Source organism: Mustela nivalis (genome assembly GCF_964662115.1).
Source record: "Mustela nivalis genome assembly, chromosome: 12".
NCBI lineage: Eukaryota > Metazoa > Chordata > Mammalia > Carnivora > Mustelidae > Mustela > Mustela nivalis.
In genome coordinates, this window is record NC_139031.1 from 22,846,643 (window position 1) to 22,864,960 (window position 18,318).

Genomic DNA, 18,318 nt, shown 5'->3' on the forward strand with positions numbered 1-18,318 from the left:
AGCTCTCCAATCCACTGGCCAGGCCCATGGTAGCCGCTGGAAATGTTCCTGGGCTCCACTTGAGGTGGGTGAAGTGCGGGGATGGGGAGCAGGGCCCGTGAGCCTCGGCCACCGTGGGCACGGGCCATCTTACACCTGCTCCTGCAAGCACCAGCCTGGCCTGGGCCACAGAAGTGATGGCTGACAACAGTCACTCTCTGCCAGTGTCCCCGGGGGCAAACCTAGAGAGGTAGGAGGGGCCACATACAACCCTGCACAAGGAAGGGGCCTCAGACTCTGAGCCACGGAAGATGAGGAGCAACTCAGGGAGCAGGACCCGATCTCAGTATATTTAGCTTGGCCACTTTGACCTTGCTCACCACGTGAAGTATGTGCAAAAGCAAACTTTGCTACTGCCAGGCTGGGGTTCCAACCACGCCCCCCAGCTCAGTGGCTGCTTTGGTTGGGCAGGGGGAGAGGCTCCTTCTCTGCTGCTTGTCAGCTGGTGATCACCAGGCTTGGCAACACCGTGGGTTCTCTCGGTTTCCCTGCCTTGCTCCTTTCTGCTGTGTCCCCCATCCCCACTCCACTAGGCATCAGTCCCCAGTAACTTCCCTTTTCCCTCCAGGTTGGCCCCGATTCTAGCTCTGCATCAGGACTGTTGGGGCCCCTTTGCTCTCTGTGGTAAGGGTAACTGGATTCCTGTGGGGCGGGTATGGGGTTCTCCTTTCCACCTCCGGGGCCCAAAGCCACACTGTAACAGGTGCCTAGCACATGCTGGCTGTCGGTACGCTTGTCACAGCTGGCCTTATAAGCTCCTTGTCTGGCTTATGTTTCTGCCACTATGCTGTGAGCTCTTTCAGGGTATAGCCCATCGTGTACTTGGTCCTGTTCGCTCTTACAAGGCCTAGCAATTGCCTGACGCATGGAGGGTGCTTAAGAATTCAACTGGATTTGGGGCACCTGGGGTGCCCAGTTGGTTAAGTGGCTGCCTTCGGCTCCGGTCACGATCCCGGGGTCCTAGTGCTGAGCCCCACATGGGCTCCCTGCTCAGAAAGGAGTCTGCTTCTCCCTCTCCTGCCACCCCCACCCCCTGCCTGTACCCTTGTTCTTTATCAAATAAAATATTATTAAAAAAAAAAAAGAATTTAGCTGTATTGGAGATGCACTCTGTGTGGCCCATGTGCACAAGGATGTGCCCACTCCTAGGCCTCTGCAGGGGCCACTGTCCCAGCATCCAGGGACCTTCGTTTCAGAACAGGGACTTTTAGGAAGCAGCTGCCCTTCCCCTCTCCAGCAGTAAACCCTCTACACAGACAAATTCTTCCTATACTTGGTCTATTTTTATTTATTTATTTATTTATTTGCTCCAAGGCAACAGAAGCAGACTTTGCCTCCTGCAAACAGGTCCTTGCACTGAGCCTGGCTGGTCATTTACAGCTAATGGCAATGCTTTCATCATTTCATTAGCTCCTTCCTGAAGGCAGGCTTTAATTAAGAGAAGAGACACAGGGTAAGAGGATGTCCCCCAAGAGAGGATGAAAGGTTTCTGAAGAGGGAGGCTGTAGATGCTGAAGTTTATTTTCATGGATTTTATGGAACCAACTGAGGTCAGGTTTTCTCTGGGGCCCACTGCGGCCCTCCAGGTAGTGGGACATGGGCCTCACTCCCTTCTCCAGTTTTCCAAGAATATGCGGTTGTTCCTTTGGTTCCTTTTCTCCCAATTTTCTGCCTTGGCCACTACTTGCTGCAGTGCCCCGGCTCCCCACAGCTGCCAAAGAGAGCCAGGCAGGCACAGGGCAGGCACAGGAAGCCTCTGAGATTACCTCAAGTCCTTGAACCCTCAAGTTCTCTCTCCTGAAGACTTCAGGGCCCTGTTCTTAACCAAGGTGGGTCTGACCCTGCAGGATCCAGGGGCCAGGGAAGAGCCTGCCGGGGAGCTGTCGTACACTGGGCAGGGTTTTCTCTGAGTTCCCTGTTCCCTGAGCTTCCTGAGGTCCCTTCTTTCTGGCTCCTGGGTTCAGAATCAGCTCTCCCTCCTGCCTGGACAAGCATGAAGGACCCCTTTCTTTGTCACACCACCCAGACCCGGGGGGCTGGGCCACTTCTCAGCAGGACTGCAGCTGACCTCAAGGGAACCGAATGCTGAAGGCTCATCAGTCCATCTCTAACCCCTCCTCAGCTCTCTCCCCTTCCAAGCAGAGCCAGCCCAGAGCTTGGGAAGGTTGGTTTTACTTGGTGACCTGACATGGCCACAGACCAGCTGCCTGGGAAATGTCATTAGAGGGAAGTGGCTGAGACAAGGCTGATGAACTGGAGGGGTTGGAGGGTGGGGCACAGGGGGCTGGGCGAGCCGCAGCCTGCCTCCCACGGGGCTGCCTTGAGGGCCAGGGACATCTTCAGGCCCCTCTGCCTTGCAAGGATCTGGCTCCTTGGACCCAGAGGCAGCTTGAAAAGCTTTTTCCTCTGCCCTCAAGTAAAATGGTTCCCTGTACAGGGAGTCAAGGAGAGGAGGGACAGAAGGGTAGAGAGAGCGAAGGGAGTGGACGTGGGAAGTTGAGCCGGAAGGGCCACAGGGCCCCCCTGCCAGAGTGGCCTCTATCACCCTCTGTCCTCCAGAAGCCTGAGGTGTCTGCTGAGGTGATCCAGGCCGCTGTGCACAGAACTTGAGGGCAGGAGCAAGGAGGAGGATGGAGACAGAGGGTCCTTCAGAAAGACTGCCCGGGGATGACTTCCCCTAGAGCGGAAGCCTGTTTCCATGGCAACTGGCTACCACTCGGGGCTATGATAACCTCTAGAGAAGGAGAAACCCCAGAGAAAAAAGCCCAGGCTCCTCTCCTCTCCTGCTGCCTTCCCAAGGAAGCTGAGGGGGAGGAGGGTTAAGTGATGCTTGGTTTGTGCTTCCTGACCATAGGAGACAATCTGTTCCCTGCTTCCTGACAGACTCCAAGGGCTACACATCCCAATGCCTCGCCCAGCCAGGGGTGTCTGAGAGCAGAACAGTTCTCCAAGGATCTCAGAGTACCACCCAGACAAGATGGGTCACCTCACTGGCCTACAGAGGCCCTACTGAGCCTTGTCCACTCCACAGCAGGAAATGCCCCAGGGCCCAGAGCTGCAGCAGGGCTCGGGGAGGGGCGGCAGCTACAGGGTCTTGGGGAGAGGCCCCTGGGAGCGGATTGTGGGGGTTGGGGGGGCCTGCGCCCTGCCCTCCCGCTGAACTGAGGGGGTTCTGGAGGCAGGCTGGGTCAGCCTACTCACCGGTCTCCACATCCTGCACGTAGAAGTGCAGGTCATCGGTGATCTCGGTCACGAACACCGGTTTGTAGCTAGCCGAGCGTTCCTCCTCCAGCACGGGCGCCACCTCCTCCACCGGCTGCTCCTCGTAGTGGGCCCAGACCTGCATGGGGGATTGGCAAAGGCGGGGGTTAGGAAGCGAAGCCAAACAGGACAATGGGGAAAGGGGCTTTGGGCACGTGGAGTCACCCCTGCGGTGAGTGAATGTGGAAGTCCCCGCAGGACACTCACATCACACCAAGCTGCCCTCGAACTCTCCTACTCTCAGTGGGTTAGGACAGTGCTCTGAAGTTCTGGTGAGTCAGGTCTCAGATTCGGGCAGGGAGCAAAAGCAACTGGGGAGCTTATTAGAAATGCTGGTACCTGGGTCTCAATACAGGCCTACCACGTTAGAATCTGTCGTGACTGCACTTACAAAGTAAAGCAAACCAGAGCAGGCTCCTGGGCAATCTCACACGGAGTGTGAGAACCCCGGAGTCCCCACCTCCCTCCCCCGACACCACTCTGCAGGGGTTACTCTGAACTCTCCAGGCCCTAGCACTGTCCAGGGCCTTCGTGCCCCTGAGACTCTCCAAGCGACAGCCCTGGGCCGTGGAGGGGAGGGCTTGTCACTGTTCGAGAATGCCTCCTCTCAGCAACTTCTCCGCCTTCATCTCAAGCAGGTTGCTCTGACCCTAGTGCAGAAGCTGGGCCACTCCCCTCCGTCCTCACTGCTCCCCTCCGCCTTCCCTGCTCCCCATTTTCCCTGGCCCTGCCTGTCAGGGCCACAGCAGCTCCAAAGCTGATTCAATGTGACAGCCTGTCAAGACCAATCCTGCGGCCAGGAGATTATCCTGGTAGTGACGCCTGTCAGAGCAGCAGAGGGTGGGGGGCTGCCCTGCTGAGCACTGAGAAGAGGGTGAGGGACAGGACCACCCACAGGATCCCACAGGCACACAAGAACAGGGGATGATAAAAGTATTAGCCAAAACTTACATGTGTCCTAGGTGCCAGGTGCCATCCTAAACATTCTAAGTAGTAATTCACTGAATCCTCACAACAACCCTTTGACTAGGTATTAAGGTTAGCCTGTTTTACAGACGAGAACAGGAGGCACCCAGGCTTGCTAGAAGCAGTGGAACCAGGGGCTGAACCTAGGTATCTGGGTGCTAGAGATCTTCTAGAGGGCATTCTGGCACTGACTGGGCCTCCAGAAACAGAGGGCAGCACCGAGCAGTGGGAAAAGTTGTGGGTGGGAGCCGTGGGCTCCTGTCCTTTAATCTGCTTTTTCACTTTAGTCCAGCCATGTGCCTCCCGCATCTCCTTTTCTTCCCTTGCAAGATGAGCCAGTCTGACGCCATGATCACTCAGCTGACCCACAGCTCCCCGGATGCCATGTGGAAGCAGCCGAAGGGCAGGAATGTTAGATTTGCTGAACCTCCTTGGGTCACAACCGCAAAGGCCATGCTCCTGCCTTTACTGTGGTATAAGCATTCTTCCGCTAGAAGGTGAGGCCAGGGCCCTGAGAACTGGAATGAGCAACAGGGGCTGAGCACTGGGGAGGCCACCAGGGAGTGGCTGAGGGGGATGGGGGAGACTCATCCGGGTGCAAACCTTTGCCAGCCACACACACAGCAATGCCCCTGCCTTCTGCCTTCTGGGGCTGGGCTCTGACCCACACAGCTCCTGCCCATGCTCACCTATTCCCAACACAGGCCCCGCCACAGCTACTTCCCTCTCCAGCAGCAGCCAGACACCTCTGCTTTCCACATGCCCGTGCCTGGTTGCCCCAGGAAAGGAGTTAGTCAGATCAGAGACTCCTGGCTGAAGGGGGTCTCCAGCTTTCGGACTTCCCGGTGAAAGGGCCTCTCCAATTGGAGGCCATGGCACAGACTGCTGCGGGCACTCCGGGGGATAAGGGACAGCCGCAGTGACTTCTGGGACCGCTAGGAAGTTCCCCAGGGCAGTGACTCCTCAGTCAGTGACTCCCAGGGTGGGAAGCTCACTGTGGCTGAGACACAAGACTGCCAGCACTGCCTTAGAGGAGCAGAAGCCAAGTGCACCCCCAACCCTCACCATGGTCAACCCCCCCAAAACTTCCCCACCCACTTGGCTCCTCTGGCTCCTGGCCTTCCTGGTACCCAGGCAGCCCAGGAGAGAAGGGAGGGGTGCTCTGCGCTTGCTCCAGAGTGGGGGCTGGGTCTGGGAGCCATTCTGGGCTCCAGCCTAACCCCGCCCTGCCTCCCTCCTTGGAGGGGAAGGAGGCTCCTCAGCAGTGTTGATGAATTGGGAACAGACTGACAGGGTGAGAGCAAAAACTGCTAATGACTCGTCAAGTGAAGGCGCCTTGGGCGACAGCATCAGGTTTCCTCCTAGGGGGAGAAGGGTGGAGCTCCTCCTCTGCAGGCAGCGGCAGGAGGGGACCAGCAAGCTAGAGGTCAAGGAGGGTACAAACAAAAGCCCCCAGGGAGGCCCCCCCAGGCCTCCAGCCCCCACCAGGAGGGTCCTGTGACAGGGTCCTAGAGCTCCCTGGGTGCTCGGAGGAGCACAGTAAGGGCACCCTGCTGGCTCCCAAGGTGAGAAGACACCAGAAGCATGAGGCAGAGAGCTGCTCCTCAGATAAAGGAACTCCATTTCTAAGAGAGGGCTGGCTTGGCCCCTCAAATAGGAGAGCACTGCAGGTTTCCCTCAGGAGGTGGAGGTGACCATCTATTCCCGGGGACTTGGTTCCCAGCGGCCTGGGCATGCTGGTAAATGCAGCTTGGCTAGGTGGCTTTTGGTGGCAATGAGTCAGTCAGCAGAGAGGCTGCCCACCCTTGGAACAAGGGCATCTTTTGCCCATATTGGTTATTTTGCCCTTCTGCAGAACCGGGGCAGGGAGGGGACAGACGCACTGGCTGGCACCTGCGAGATGGGTGCCACTTCCCCACAGCCATGCCCAGCCCTCTCTCAGCTCAGATCCCTGACAAGGAGCTTGTTTTGGGGAGTTACCAGGGGGATGCTGCTCATCCTGGGCCCACGGGGTGAAGACAAGGCAAACCCGAAGACCCCTTCCAGGGAGAACAGTGATTCAGTGCCTGAGGGCTCTCCCTGCAGGCTCTGGGCAGATGGAGGAGCTGGGGAAAGATCTGCACAGCCAAGATGCCGAGCCAAGGACGGGACTCTGGAGCTGAGAATGCTCTCGGCCTTTGGTGGAGCCAAGCCTGAGCTGGGCCTCAGCAGCCAGGCCCAGGGACGCTGGTAGAGCCACCCAAGAGGGACCTGCTTTGCTCCGGGACCACCTCCGGGCCGTGTTAGTGTGGAAAGGACTTTCCCAGCCAGCTGCTCTGATTTGCGGTAGGTCTATGTTCAGGCTGGGGCCAGATGGCACTGTGTCCTCTATAACCCTTCCGGGGCTCTGGCTACAGACCTGGGTGGGGAATGGGCAAGGGCAGCAGCTCCCTCATCTGCTCCATTGCTGGTCTCTCGTGCCAGTTCTCGCCCTACTTGGGTCCCCTCGACACTGTGGGGCCAGGTTAGGAGCACAGGCTGTCTCTTCTCCTGTCATCACCCATCCTTGGCCCTCCCTCTTTCCTATACTTCCTCCCCAGCAAGCCCCAGGATGATCCTCCTGGCAGGAGATGAGCTATATGGACTGAGGCTCTCTCTAGTGACTAGAGGCTTTCCTTTCTAAATCCTCTGGAGCCTTGGGGGCTGGCAGGGGGCCAGGGCTTCAAGCTAGCGGTGGGAAAGGCAAGTTCAATAAAAGGTAATCAATGGCCAATGTAGCCCCGTGCAGGGCCCTGCAGGGACAGAAGGGAGGCTGGGGGGGGGGGGGAGAGCAGTCCTGATGCCTGCCCTCTGTGGCTCCGGTCTCTGTCGGTTAGAGCCACCCAGTATTGCTGGAAGAGGAAGGGATAACCCAGCTAATGCCCTGTAGAGGAAGGGGAGGGCCCAACCAGCATCTCTTCATGAGGAGAGGAGTCTGCAGGGCACAGGAAAGAATGAGGCCCAGCAGGGAGGCAGCCAAGTTCCCAAAGCTAAGAAACTAGCATGGCTCGCTTCCCCTCAGATGGACCCGCTCACGGATGCGCACACACACAATCTCATTTCCCGAAGACTTCCGCCTAGTCTCGTCTCACAAAAGCTCTCAGAATTACCTCTCCTAGTTAGCTCACACATACCACCACGATCTCTTAACCCCACACATGCCTGTCTCCAACAGCGAAAATAGCTCTCCTAGGGTCGCAAGCGAGGCAAGGTTGGAAATCCTGGGGACACCTCAAAATGCAGTTTGCTGTCCTCCAGCTGGCTACCAAATTCTCTGGGTCCATCCAATTCTGAGGGGTGCCACAGGGCTCCACACATGCTGCTCCTGGGAACCAGCCCCTCACCAGAAGAGGCAAGCCACACTAGGTTCTGCCAGGATCATTGAAGACTATGGGCTGTGCGGGAGAGGGACCCAGGAGGCTGGCGGGTCCTCGCCCTGAGAGTAGCGCACTGCATTTTAACTGGACTGGAATAAAAACACGCAGCCTGTGAAAGTAAGTAATTACTGATGATTACTCCTCACCATCATCATGAGGACCCAGTGGAATGATGACTTGGGCTCTTTCAGACAAATCTAGTAAATAGTGAAGCCCAGTGTAACACCCAGCAAGGCACCCATCCCTCCCCCTCAGGTCATATTGTCCTCTCTGTCTTCTCCTGGGTCCTTCCTGGGCCTCAAATCTCAGAGAGCAGAGCCTGGGGGCAAAGACACTTTCAGAGTCTGTGCCTCAGGGGCCAATTACCTCCCAGCTGCTAATTCTTCAGCAAGGTTCAGCCCTTTCCACACCAAGGCCCCAGTACCACGTGGGCACCTTCCCCTGCAGCAGGCAGAGGACATGGGGGTGGCAGCCTTAAGTTCAATTGTCACCAAGAGGAAACCTAAGAGGAAGCTTCTCTGCGGTAGGAGCTCAGGTTGCCCGCTCCCTGTCACTGTATGAAGATGGGGTTTAATGTGAGCAGCCCTGAGACAAGGGGGAAGCCTCCTGAGAGGCCTCCTGCGGGCCTAGTCCTCTAAGGCATGAATAGCCCCTTTCAACCAATCCCAAGCTTTTTGGGTCACCTCTCTCTAGAGTTCTTCTACTCCCATTAGGGTTGGTCACCTGCCTTCACCCCCAGGGGATGGGAAGAAAAGAGATGCAGGCGGGCATCCCTGGGCCTGGTTCCTGAGGGAATGCCATTGGGAAGAGGCTAAGGGAGGAGGTGGCTGCTCTGGGTTGGAAGAGAATGAGGAACCACGGGGCCCTGAAGCCCCCGACTCCTTTTGGCAGGTGTCTGGGCCTGGCTCTGGGAGGCGAGCTGCAAGCCAGATGGCTGCCCCATGGGGAAGGAAACGTTTGTTCCTGGAACAAATTTATGGCTCAGCACGGCTGTCCCATGAAATCCTCCTCGAGCCCAGAGAAGCCCTGACAAATTGGTGGCCAGCTGATTTATCCCCATTATTAGGGCCAGGCTGTAAGTCAGTGGTGACAGGCTGAGTCGGGGGGTGCGGAGCCCTGCTCCCACCACCAAACCACTGGGTTCCTTAATCGTCCATTTGTTTCCAAAAGCTGCTTTCCAACCCACCCCCCCTGTCTTTTCAATGCACTGTCTGCAGAGACTGATGTGCTATAAATCTGTTGTCCTAACAGTTTTATGCATCTCCTGGGACAGCTTCCGAAATGGGCCTCCCTGCAGGCCCTTGTGAAGGCAAGTCAGAGTGGGCTGTGGGTTTCCCGGTCACTCTGAGGGCACCGAAGGAGGGCTGGGGCTGGTGAAGGGACAACTCCCCAGTCTCCTGCTCACCAGAGGCTCCCCACATCGTTCCTCTCATGGCTGCAAGGTCACCTTCCAGACGTGGCTCTGCTCCACCAGAGCAGGCCAACAGTTGAGGACACCTAAGCTGGCAGCCTTTCCCTTGGTCACGTGTGGCTCCCCATGTGGGGTCTGAGATCAACACCCACCAGGTTGCCTCAGGTGGGGGATGACGAAACCGCTCTGTTCCCCATGTGGGGGCTGTGGTGTTTTGGCAGAGGAAGGCGAGAAGAAGCCCCAAGCTCCGGGATGGCCCCTGCCTCCTCCACAGCCAGGCCCAATTCCACACCAGTACCTTCTCTTTCTTCTGCTTGGCGGTCTCCTCAGCAGACAGCAGGGGCTTGTAGTAGGCGCTGCGCTCTGCCGTGAAGTGGACCTTGGACAGCGCGTGCTCCACCAGCAAGACGGACAGGTTGGCGCCGTCAACATGCAACCAGCCAATGAAGTTGCCAGCCTTGTCCATGCTCTCCACCTCCACCTCTACCTGGGGAACAGAGAAAGGGGGAGAGTCAGCCTGCAGGGGGAGGGGCTCAGGAGGGACCAAGAGCAGGAGCTTGTTGGAGCTGTGGCACTGCTGATCTTCTTAGAACGCTTGGCCTCACTTCTGTAAGCGGGATCTAGGCTCTCTATCCTCTCACAGCCCAGAATTATCCTTACGGAAATATCCCTGACTGAGCGACTTCAAAACTCAGCTACTAGGGTACAATCGGCATCCCTCGGCTTGAGCGAGGGAATTGCATCAGCCGTGGGCATGTGTGAGCACAGCCTGGGGGTCAGGAGTGAGAGAAGCAGCAGACCGGAGCTGCCCCCGGAATGTCTGACTCTTCTTCAGCACCCACGCACCCAACCCAGCTCTTCTAGCATGAAAGGCAGGCCCCAGGAGCAAGGCAATCCTCAGGAAGAGGGGCATGTAGCTGAGGGAATTACAGCTTAACAAAGGTACTACAAGTGGCTGGATGAAAGCCAGGTGAAGAGAGGAGGGGAGGGGGCAGGTGGGTGGAAGGGTGTGAGCAGGGAGCGCACATGTGGGCGGTTGAGGGGTGATGCCAGCAGGAGGCTGCCCCTGAAAGGGAGCAAGGGGAAGGGTGACCTCACAGCCATAAGCCCAGGCCTTGGGGCTGTGGTTGACCTCAGAACCCTTGGGGACCCCTGTGGGGCTCAAGAGCTTCTGAGCTTTCTCCACAGAGCGCCTTCCTGAGACACAGGACCCCAGACACAGTCCTGACTCTGCCCCCCCAAGAGGGTGGCCTTGATGCCACAGCCCTTAGGGTGGCTGATCTGTTCCCACCTCATGAAGGCAATGGACCAGGTAAATTTCTTCTTTGATTCTCTCCTAACCTCCTCTTTTCTCTGCTAAAGGGGCTTGTAAAAGCCTTTGCTGCCAAATATGAAAAACTTGTATTAATTTAAACAGCTTCAAGCTCGATTAAGCAATAAAATGAATGTCTAAATACCTGGGAATTCTCTGAAGCCTGGGCTGGAGCCTGCGGCAGCAGCCCAGGCGAGAGGGTTAGAGAGGCAAGTGGGGAGTCATGTGGGTGACAGGACACCCTTTAAATAGACAGAGGTGGCTTGGCCATGTGGAGAGAAGGCTGTAGGGAGAAAAAGAAGGGGCAGGACCAGGGAGGCAAGGCCCCGGCCTCTCCCTATCCTTGAACACCCTCTTCAATTAAGGCTTACAGTTAACCTTTGAGTGGAAATGCAAGTTCAACACTGCCGGAGTACGAGTGTGACCCAGAAGCAGACAGGAAGAGTTTATTAGAGCTAGATAACAAAGATACTCTATAGGGCCATTCCAAGTTGACTCTGTAGGTGGGTACATAGGCCCCCATGCCTGGACCTCTTATCTTTCACCATGTTAGCAGCCAAGTGTCCTTTTCTGAAACTGACGGCTGCCCTGCTTGGGCACAAGACCTCCCTCCAGTTCCGAGAAGCCTGTGGTGGGCCAAGTGGTTGTGACAAAAAGCTTGATGGTCACCTGTATCATTCCTCTTGGGGTCGGACTGCCAGGATGGAGGCAAAAACCTCAGAGTTGGGTTGATGAAGCACCCGGGGAGTCTAATGATGCTCACTCTGGAAGGTGCCCACACTTAGATCTCACCCCACCAAGCAAACCCCACAACCCACACCTCCCCTCGGAGGCTACCAACCACATGCCGGCCTCCCAAGGGCTCATACTAGTGGGAGATTCTGGTGACTAGTAGCCATGCCTGGGGTCAGCGCTGTCAACTCTCTTGGCAGATGAGCATGGCCTTCACACTTACCCAGCCTCTCCCTGCCTGTAATCGATATGCTAACTTGGGCTTGACAGGTCCCTGCGCCCAGCCAGCAGCTGAGGAAAAGAAGTCTCTAGCCTTGGGCACTGCCCTCCTGCTGAATCCATCTGGGGTTAGAAAGGGAGATAAAGCTGTAGCCTAGGTATTTCCGCTTTCCCTTTTATTATGGCTGCTGCAAATATTGCAATTTCTCAAAGGCACTCAGGGGAAGGTGGGCTGGGCTCAGCGAAAGGATGGGGCTACTTCAGAGTCTCTTGGCTTGTGACCTCTCTAGCCAAGCCCTGTGGTGTGTCTATCCTTCTGGGTACACAGAATTCAATGTGAAGACCAAAGTCTTAACCCTTCTCTAGTTCTGGGAGAGCTTCATGGTCAGCAAGCAGAGGGTTAAGCATGGTGCTCCCAGGCTGGTATGTGTTCATCACGGTTCTCTTAGATTGACGGCTGGGGATTTGTGCCTTGACAGTAACATTTTGTGGGCCAATGTCTGTGTATGCTCTATTTCTCTGATCAACTTTAAGACTTGTGTTCTTAATATTTTCTCCTCCCCCCCTTTATTTTTTAGACAGATTATTTGAGAGGGGGAGAGAGAGAGAGAGAGACAAAATGTGTGTGCGTGTGTGTGTGTGTGTGTGTGAATGGGGGTGGGGCAGAGTGAGAGGGAGAGAGAATCCTCAAGCAGACTCTCCACGGAGCGGAAGCCTGACTTGATCCCATTAGCCCACTGAGCCACCCAGACATTGATATTTTCTCTTAACTGAAAAAAATACATATAAACACATACTCCTATAGAGATACACAGATACAGTTGATTCTTGTTATTTGTGATAGTCTATAAAGTTACCATGAACACTGAACCAGTGCTCCCAGGGGAAACACAGGATCAGGTTCCTGCAAGACTCTGGTCACGATTTACCAATACATAACCTTCTTCTATGCACGTTTTTGCTTAAAGACACCTTATTTAATATATACTGATGATCTGTTACCATTGAACTAACAGCCAACAGCACTAGAACTCACGCCCGAATGAAGCTTCTCTAACATGTGTATTTTCTCCCTAAGGCCCACTGCAGCCTTCCTATACTTCGGAGCACCAAACAGCACTTCGACACTCTGCCGGGGGGCCATTTTAAACTGCACACAGGAAAAAGCACACATCAGAAAAAGGGGGAAACGCGGCACTACAGAGACGATGGACAAGACACCTGTTGCCCGGATGAGAGCCGAAACAAGAAGGGGAGCACCGCCGTCTGCGACCTCGGCTGGGAGCACGCTCTCCTGGACACTCAAAGTGTTCGCCGCTTGGATGACCAAACACTCCGAGTACTGATCTGGGGCTACAAGTACATTTCAGTAAGTAAAGTAAGTGAACTTGCAACTATGGAATTGTATGTAATGAGGACTGACTAGACAGAGACCCACGGAAAGCTCTTTCCTACCAGTTTGCCTCAAACTTAAGACAGGAGTGAGGAGAGGCTCCTTCTGGTCAGACACAGGAAACCTCTTCTGGGTTCCTTCTGCCTATTGTCAGTATTAATGAGACCCACTGCTCACCGAGTGTTGTGTAAACTGCAGAGTCCCGCTCCTCAGCAGCACAGAGTGTTTCAGGGAGAGATGTGGACGCAACAGCTTCCCTTGGGAGGCCTCCAACGACGGCAGGGGACACCAGGGAGCTCACGCCTTGGCTGACTATCAGGGACTGCCCCAATGTCTGATTTGTGTGTGGGCCTTTGGTGTGTGCACGTGTGAGCTGATGTGGCCTTGAGGGCACCACAGAATGTGTGTACACATGGACACAAGCAGTGTCAGTGGGGAACCAATGGGAACCTCTTCTCTTCCTTCCCCTCCTCAATGTTCACACTGACGCTAAGGCCTAGGAAAGCAGGGCTGAGGGGAGGAGAAGGCCTCCTGAGAGTCTACAATGGGGACCACAGCATTTCGCTGAGGGAGCAGCTGGGGGAGCATGAAATAGCAGGCAGCCTAGATGCCTTGAGGTCAGGCCCGCTGCCGCCTCCTAGTACCTCTTCACTGCGCACCCCTGCGGGTCTGGCCAGCTGCCAGCACCTCTTGCCCTCTGCCTGAGGCCGACAGAGTGGGTGGGGATTCTGAGGTCTGAACTAGGCCCTATGAGCTGAGCTCTTCCAGCTTCAACACCACCCTTCTGTGAAGGCTTCCCTAATCCACCCATGTGAATCCCTCTGACACCTGTGGGCTACCCCACACTTCAGCACTGAGGGGACAGCATATAGCACAAAAGTTCTGAGCGCAGACTATGGAGCTAGACTGCATCGGTTTAAATCCATCTACTAACTGCAGGACCTTCGCCAAGTCACTTATCTTTTCTGTGTCTCTGCTGTAAGACTGGGATTGCAATATTGCCTATCTCAAAGGGTTTGTTCCGATTAAAATGAGCTAATATAAAGATACTAAGTACTTACAAGAGTACTGGATGCATTAATGTTTCATCATTGTCATCGACTTTTTACTTTGTAGTAGGAGAAGCGGTTATTTCACTTCCAAATGTCTTTAATTGTCCAGCTAGACTGTCAGCAACAAGGGGAACAAAGCTTGTTGTATACTCTGAATCTTCCCCAGAGCTGGATGTACCGACTGGGCAGGGAGGTGGCAGGAAGACCACGGGTCTTGGAGTTAGACAGACCTGGGTTCAAATCCGAGCTCTGGCTGTGAATTTTTGGGAAGAGATGACTTCTTTTCTCTCCTAGCCAGTTTTCTTCTCCATAGAATGAGAAGCGGGTCCTATGTACTAAAAGAAGTAACACAATCTGCTTTCTCTTCCCTTCATCTACTACTGGCCAGCAGGAGCCCTGCTCAGGCTGAGCCCCGTCCCCTTAGCTCTCCCCCACCATCCAGCAAAGCTTTGGGCTTCTTAAACCCTGGTAGCTTCATGCAAAATACAAAATGGAGGGAGGACAAGTGGAAAGAGCTAATGTGCGACTGTCCTCAAACCCAGCTGCACAAGCAGATGCCTTCCTGCTCAGTGGTGGTGGTGGTGGGGGGTCTTTCTCCACCACAGGACCAAAGTTGGGGGGAGTGCAGCCCAGCCAGCCGTGGTCGGAAAGGAGCCAGACACACTGGACTTGGCCTGTCGGGGGGCTGGGGCGGCCAGCAGGCCCTGCCGCCTCGCAGTGGGACACGTCCTCCTGCTCCCAAGCACATTAATGTGCCACTAATGAAATTGTTCTGGCTTATTTACCAAATTAATACAAACGGCACAGGCTGTTAATTTGCATGTCTCCTAATTACTGAGGAAGAGCTCCCATGCCCAGGCAACACACACCTCAGTGCCCACCCAGACGGGCTGCTGTCTCAGCCTTCCCAGTTGTGGGTGGGTGAGGAAGGGGAGAAGGGAAAGGAGGAACGGGGAGAAGCGGAGCACCCCCAGCTTGCTCTCTGTGGCTGGGAACGCACGAGGGAGGGAAGGTGTAGTGGCTATGAATCCGTTTCCCTGCCTGTGGTCCTTTCCTTAGTGGCTGGAGTGCCTTGGCCCCCCAGAAATATACTCGGTCCCTGTCCTGCTCCCCTCCATGAATGCTCCTTCTTTCCCTTGTCTGGATTCTATCTGACTTCTTAACTTAGGGATTGCTTCAGTCAGGCAGGTGGTGGGGTCTGAGTCCTCCTCTCTCAGCAGTGTGGCACATTCTGGGCCTGGGGGACACTGCGGGGCCGGAACAGTGCAGGGGGTCACAGGAAGGGATGTGGAAGTCAGGCAGGGGGTGAGGGCCTTACAGATACTACTCCTCTCCCTCAACTTGTTCTGGCCCTTCCCGGCCAATGGGCCTCAGATTCTGAAATCTTATGTAAAGTGTGTGTGTGAAGGAGAGAGAGGTGAGGAGAGAGCGAGGGAGGAGGGAGCGAGGGAGGAGGGAGAGAGAGGGAGGGGGATAAAAGGGGGAGAGAGAGAGATCAGTGAAAAGGTCACCATAAAACCACAGAGGAAATTCTGCCGGCCCTGGGGGTTCATTTAGCTGCCCTACCTCTCCTGATCCAGGAACCAAATTGGATGCCTGCTCTTTCCAAGCCTGGGACAAAGCTGGAAAGACAAAGGTCCTCCTGCAGCCTTCTTTGGGTCTTGGAGAGAGGCGGGCCAGGGGAGGGAGAAGGCAAGCTTGACTAAGGCAGCTCCTTGCTGCCCCCCCCCCCCAACACTCAGGACAAAGAAACTTTGAAATGTGGAACAGAGCGGAACACATGGCAGGGGGCTGCAGGCTCTGGGAAGTGACAGAGGGCAGCTGTAGGAGGGGATCGCAAGAGGGGATTTACTGGCAATGGGGGAGGGCAGGAGAGCCTACCCATATGTACCCACCTTCCCTTTTTCTGTGTGTCAAGAGGAGGGAGAACAGGTTCTCTCTCCACCAAGCGCCCTGCCCCAGCTCTGGGCACAGGGCCCGAGGCAGCACAGGAAACACTGCCTGAAGCCAGCCTCTGAGACTGGGAGGCTTTGGGATGCCCCGGGAAAACAGCCCAGAGGATGCTCCCTCCTGCTGGGGAGGCGCCCCCTCAGGCAGAACAGGTGAAACCAGGCAAGCTGGAGTGGTGGCACAGGCCACCCCTGCCCCCTGCCCCTTGCCCCCAGGCACCTGGAAATGAAGACTTCCGGTGCTGGGGAAGGGAGTGGTGGGGGAACAGTCCGCCAGTTCCTCCAGCAGGTGGGGAGCAGACTGCTCTAGGCTACCTTTGGGGAGGCAACCTCGGGGGGCCTTAATGACAGGCAGAAGCTTCTATCCTTTCCACTTGCTTTCTGGCCACAGGCCCGCTTGAAATACCCCCAGAGTCATCAGCAACACGCATGGGGCAGAAGCCTGGAACTGGGAACAACAGGAAAGCCTAGATGGGAAAAAGCCGCTGAGGAGCAAAGAAAAAGCCAATAAAAAGCGGTAGACTGGAGCAATGATCTGGGCTGGGGATGGGGGGGTGGGTTACATCCCCTCCAGGCTCAGTTTCTTCATATGCAGATGAGAGCAGAACCGGGGTTTTAAGTCCTTCAAGCTCTGAAGTAGCTGAGGTTAGAGCTGGGGCTGGTGGTGTGGACTGAGGAGAGAGGGGGCTATGGGTAACACGGGAGAAGGGCAAGCCGGGAGGCCCCCATGAAAACCCTCCAGCCCTGTGGCAAACTCGCAGAGGAGCTCAAAGGCACTCTAGCCCCTGCCTCCCCGGGCACCCCACTGGAGCTCTCTGCCAGAATGTGAGCCATGATCCAGGGCAACCGGACTACCACCGGGACCCCTTGCTGCTACAGAGGCAGCCGTGTCGTCACACAGCTGGGCTCACCACTGGAAGGTGCTGCCACAGCCAGAGCTGTGAACTCGAAGAGACACCTCCCCTGAATATAGTAGCAGCTTAACACAGCCACCGTGTCCCCTGCACTCGCAGGCACGCGCAGACACACCAGCGTCTCTCAGAGACGATGAACAGGAACGCGATGCAATTAATAATGTAAGGCCCCGGGAGCTGGCGAGGCAGCGGCCGTGAGATGCCTCCCAGGCCTCATTATCGGCGGCTGCCAGCGGGGAGCGGGCGGCAGAGCAAGCAGGCAGCCGTGCAGCTCTTCCCCAGGCCCCACAGCGCCTGGGCTCCTCACCCTTAGCACCTCCACACCAGATGACTCTTTCAAGCCCAGCCCACAGCGCCAACTGTTCGCCAGAAAACCTCCGCTCTGACATCCGTGCGCTGGCCCAAGCCAAAGCCCTAGGAATGCCTGGAAATTAGGCCCAGGCTGGCACGGTGGGTGGCAAGAGGGGCCGAGAAGCTCCTGGGAATGGATGGGAGGCCTGAGACCCAAACAAGAGGGCTCAGCTAGAGCTCTGGGTTTCTCAATCTCTCTCCTCCAATACCTCAGGGGTGTGGGGTGGGATGATGGCGTAGGAGTGCAGGGTGCAGGGCAGCTCCTGGTCCCATCTGAGGCAGAGAGGCAGCAGCCAAGGCGATCAGGCTCGTCCGAGTCTGCCGGGAAATGCAAACCTGCTGACTCCAAGCCTTTGCAAGCGGTAACACAGTTTATAAACTGACGCAATCTGTTCCTTTGGTGCAGACAATGAAGGAAGGAGATTTTCATCTTCCCAAGAAAACCCAGTGCTAAAGGCTGGAGGAGATTTAACTCTCTCTTCCCTGAGGTTCATGCAGGGAACGAAGCTGAATCAGGAGGCCCTCATTCTGCGCCCTGTCCGGGACACCATGGGTGGCACCCGTTGCCACAGGTCACCTGATCCCGAGGCAAGCTCTGGAATTCCTTCGGAGAGTGGGGCACACCTGAATGGCCCAGCCCTCCCACGCTCCCTGGCTGGAGAAAAGAAGTTGCCAGCCCAAAAAAGCAGGCCAGGCTGCTTTCATCAGGGGCCCCCAGACAGCATTCTTTGTCCCGGAGCTTGGTGTGGGCCATGGGAGGCAGCCACAGTGGCGTTCTCCAAAGCCGAGCCAGAATATCCCGGGCTGGGCCTGAGCCCTGTGGGCACTGAGCTAGCAGCCAGAAGACAGCTGGCCTCTTATCAGGACAGATCAGTGCATGTGTGACCTGTGGAATAAGAGCACATGGTTATCAAATGTCTGACCTGCTCTGAAAGTACCCGAATGGTGTTCCATTGGGTTAAGTTTAAGTGCCAGTTCCCCGTTTGCAAGCGCCTGTATCTCCCTGACCCTGGGGCAGGCGCACTCTGCTCTGCTGACCCCAATCGTCAGGCTTCTTTACCCGAGCTGCTGAGGGTTTCCACACCTTGCCTTCAAAAAGTCCTTATGTTACCATTCATAATTATTACTTTCCTTTCCACCCTGGAGAAAAAGAAAGGAACCCGGCTCTAGATCACACCCTCTTTCGCTTCCTCGGGCACCTATTAGTCACCTCTCTTCTATCATTACTATTTCAATTCCCTTTCCTGTCGGCGTCTGCCTCTCTGCCTGAGTATCTCGCCCATCCTAGAAAACTGTGCCTTGATCTCATGTCCACCCAGCTGAT

At 55.9% G+C, this 18,318-nt stretch overlaps 1 protein-coding gene across 1 annotated transcript in view; it reads right to left on the reverse strand.

Annotated features, from left to right (window-relative positions):
• The window catches only part of SND1 (staphylococcal nuclease and tudor domain containing 1), a 411,376-nt gene that overhangs the window by 6,580 nt on the left and 386,478 nt on the right, over positions 1-18,318 (reverse strand). Inside the window, exons 17-18 of the mRNA XM_082694082.1 lie at positions 9,371-9,559; positions 3,241-3,379 (exon numbers count right to left, since the gene is read on the reverse strand). Coding sequence (XP_082550208.1) covers positions 3,241-3,379; positions 9,371-9,559 — 328 coding nt within the window. The remainder of the gene's footprint in view (positions 1-3,240; positions 3,380-9,370; positions 9,560-18,318) is intronic.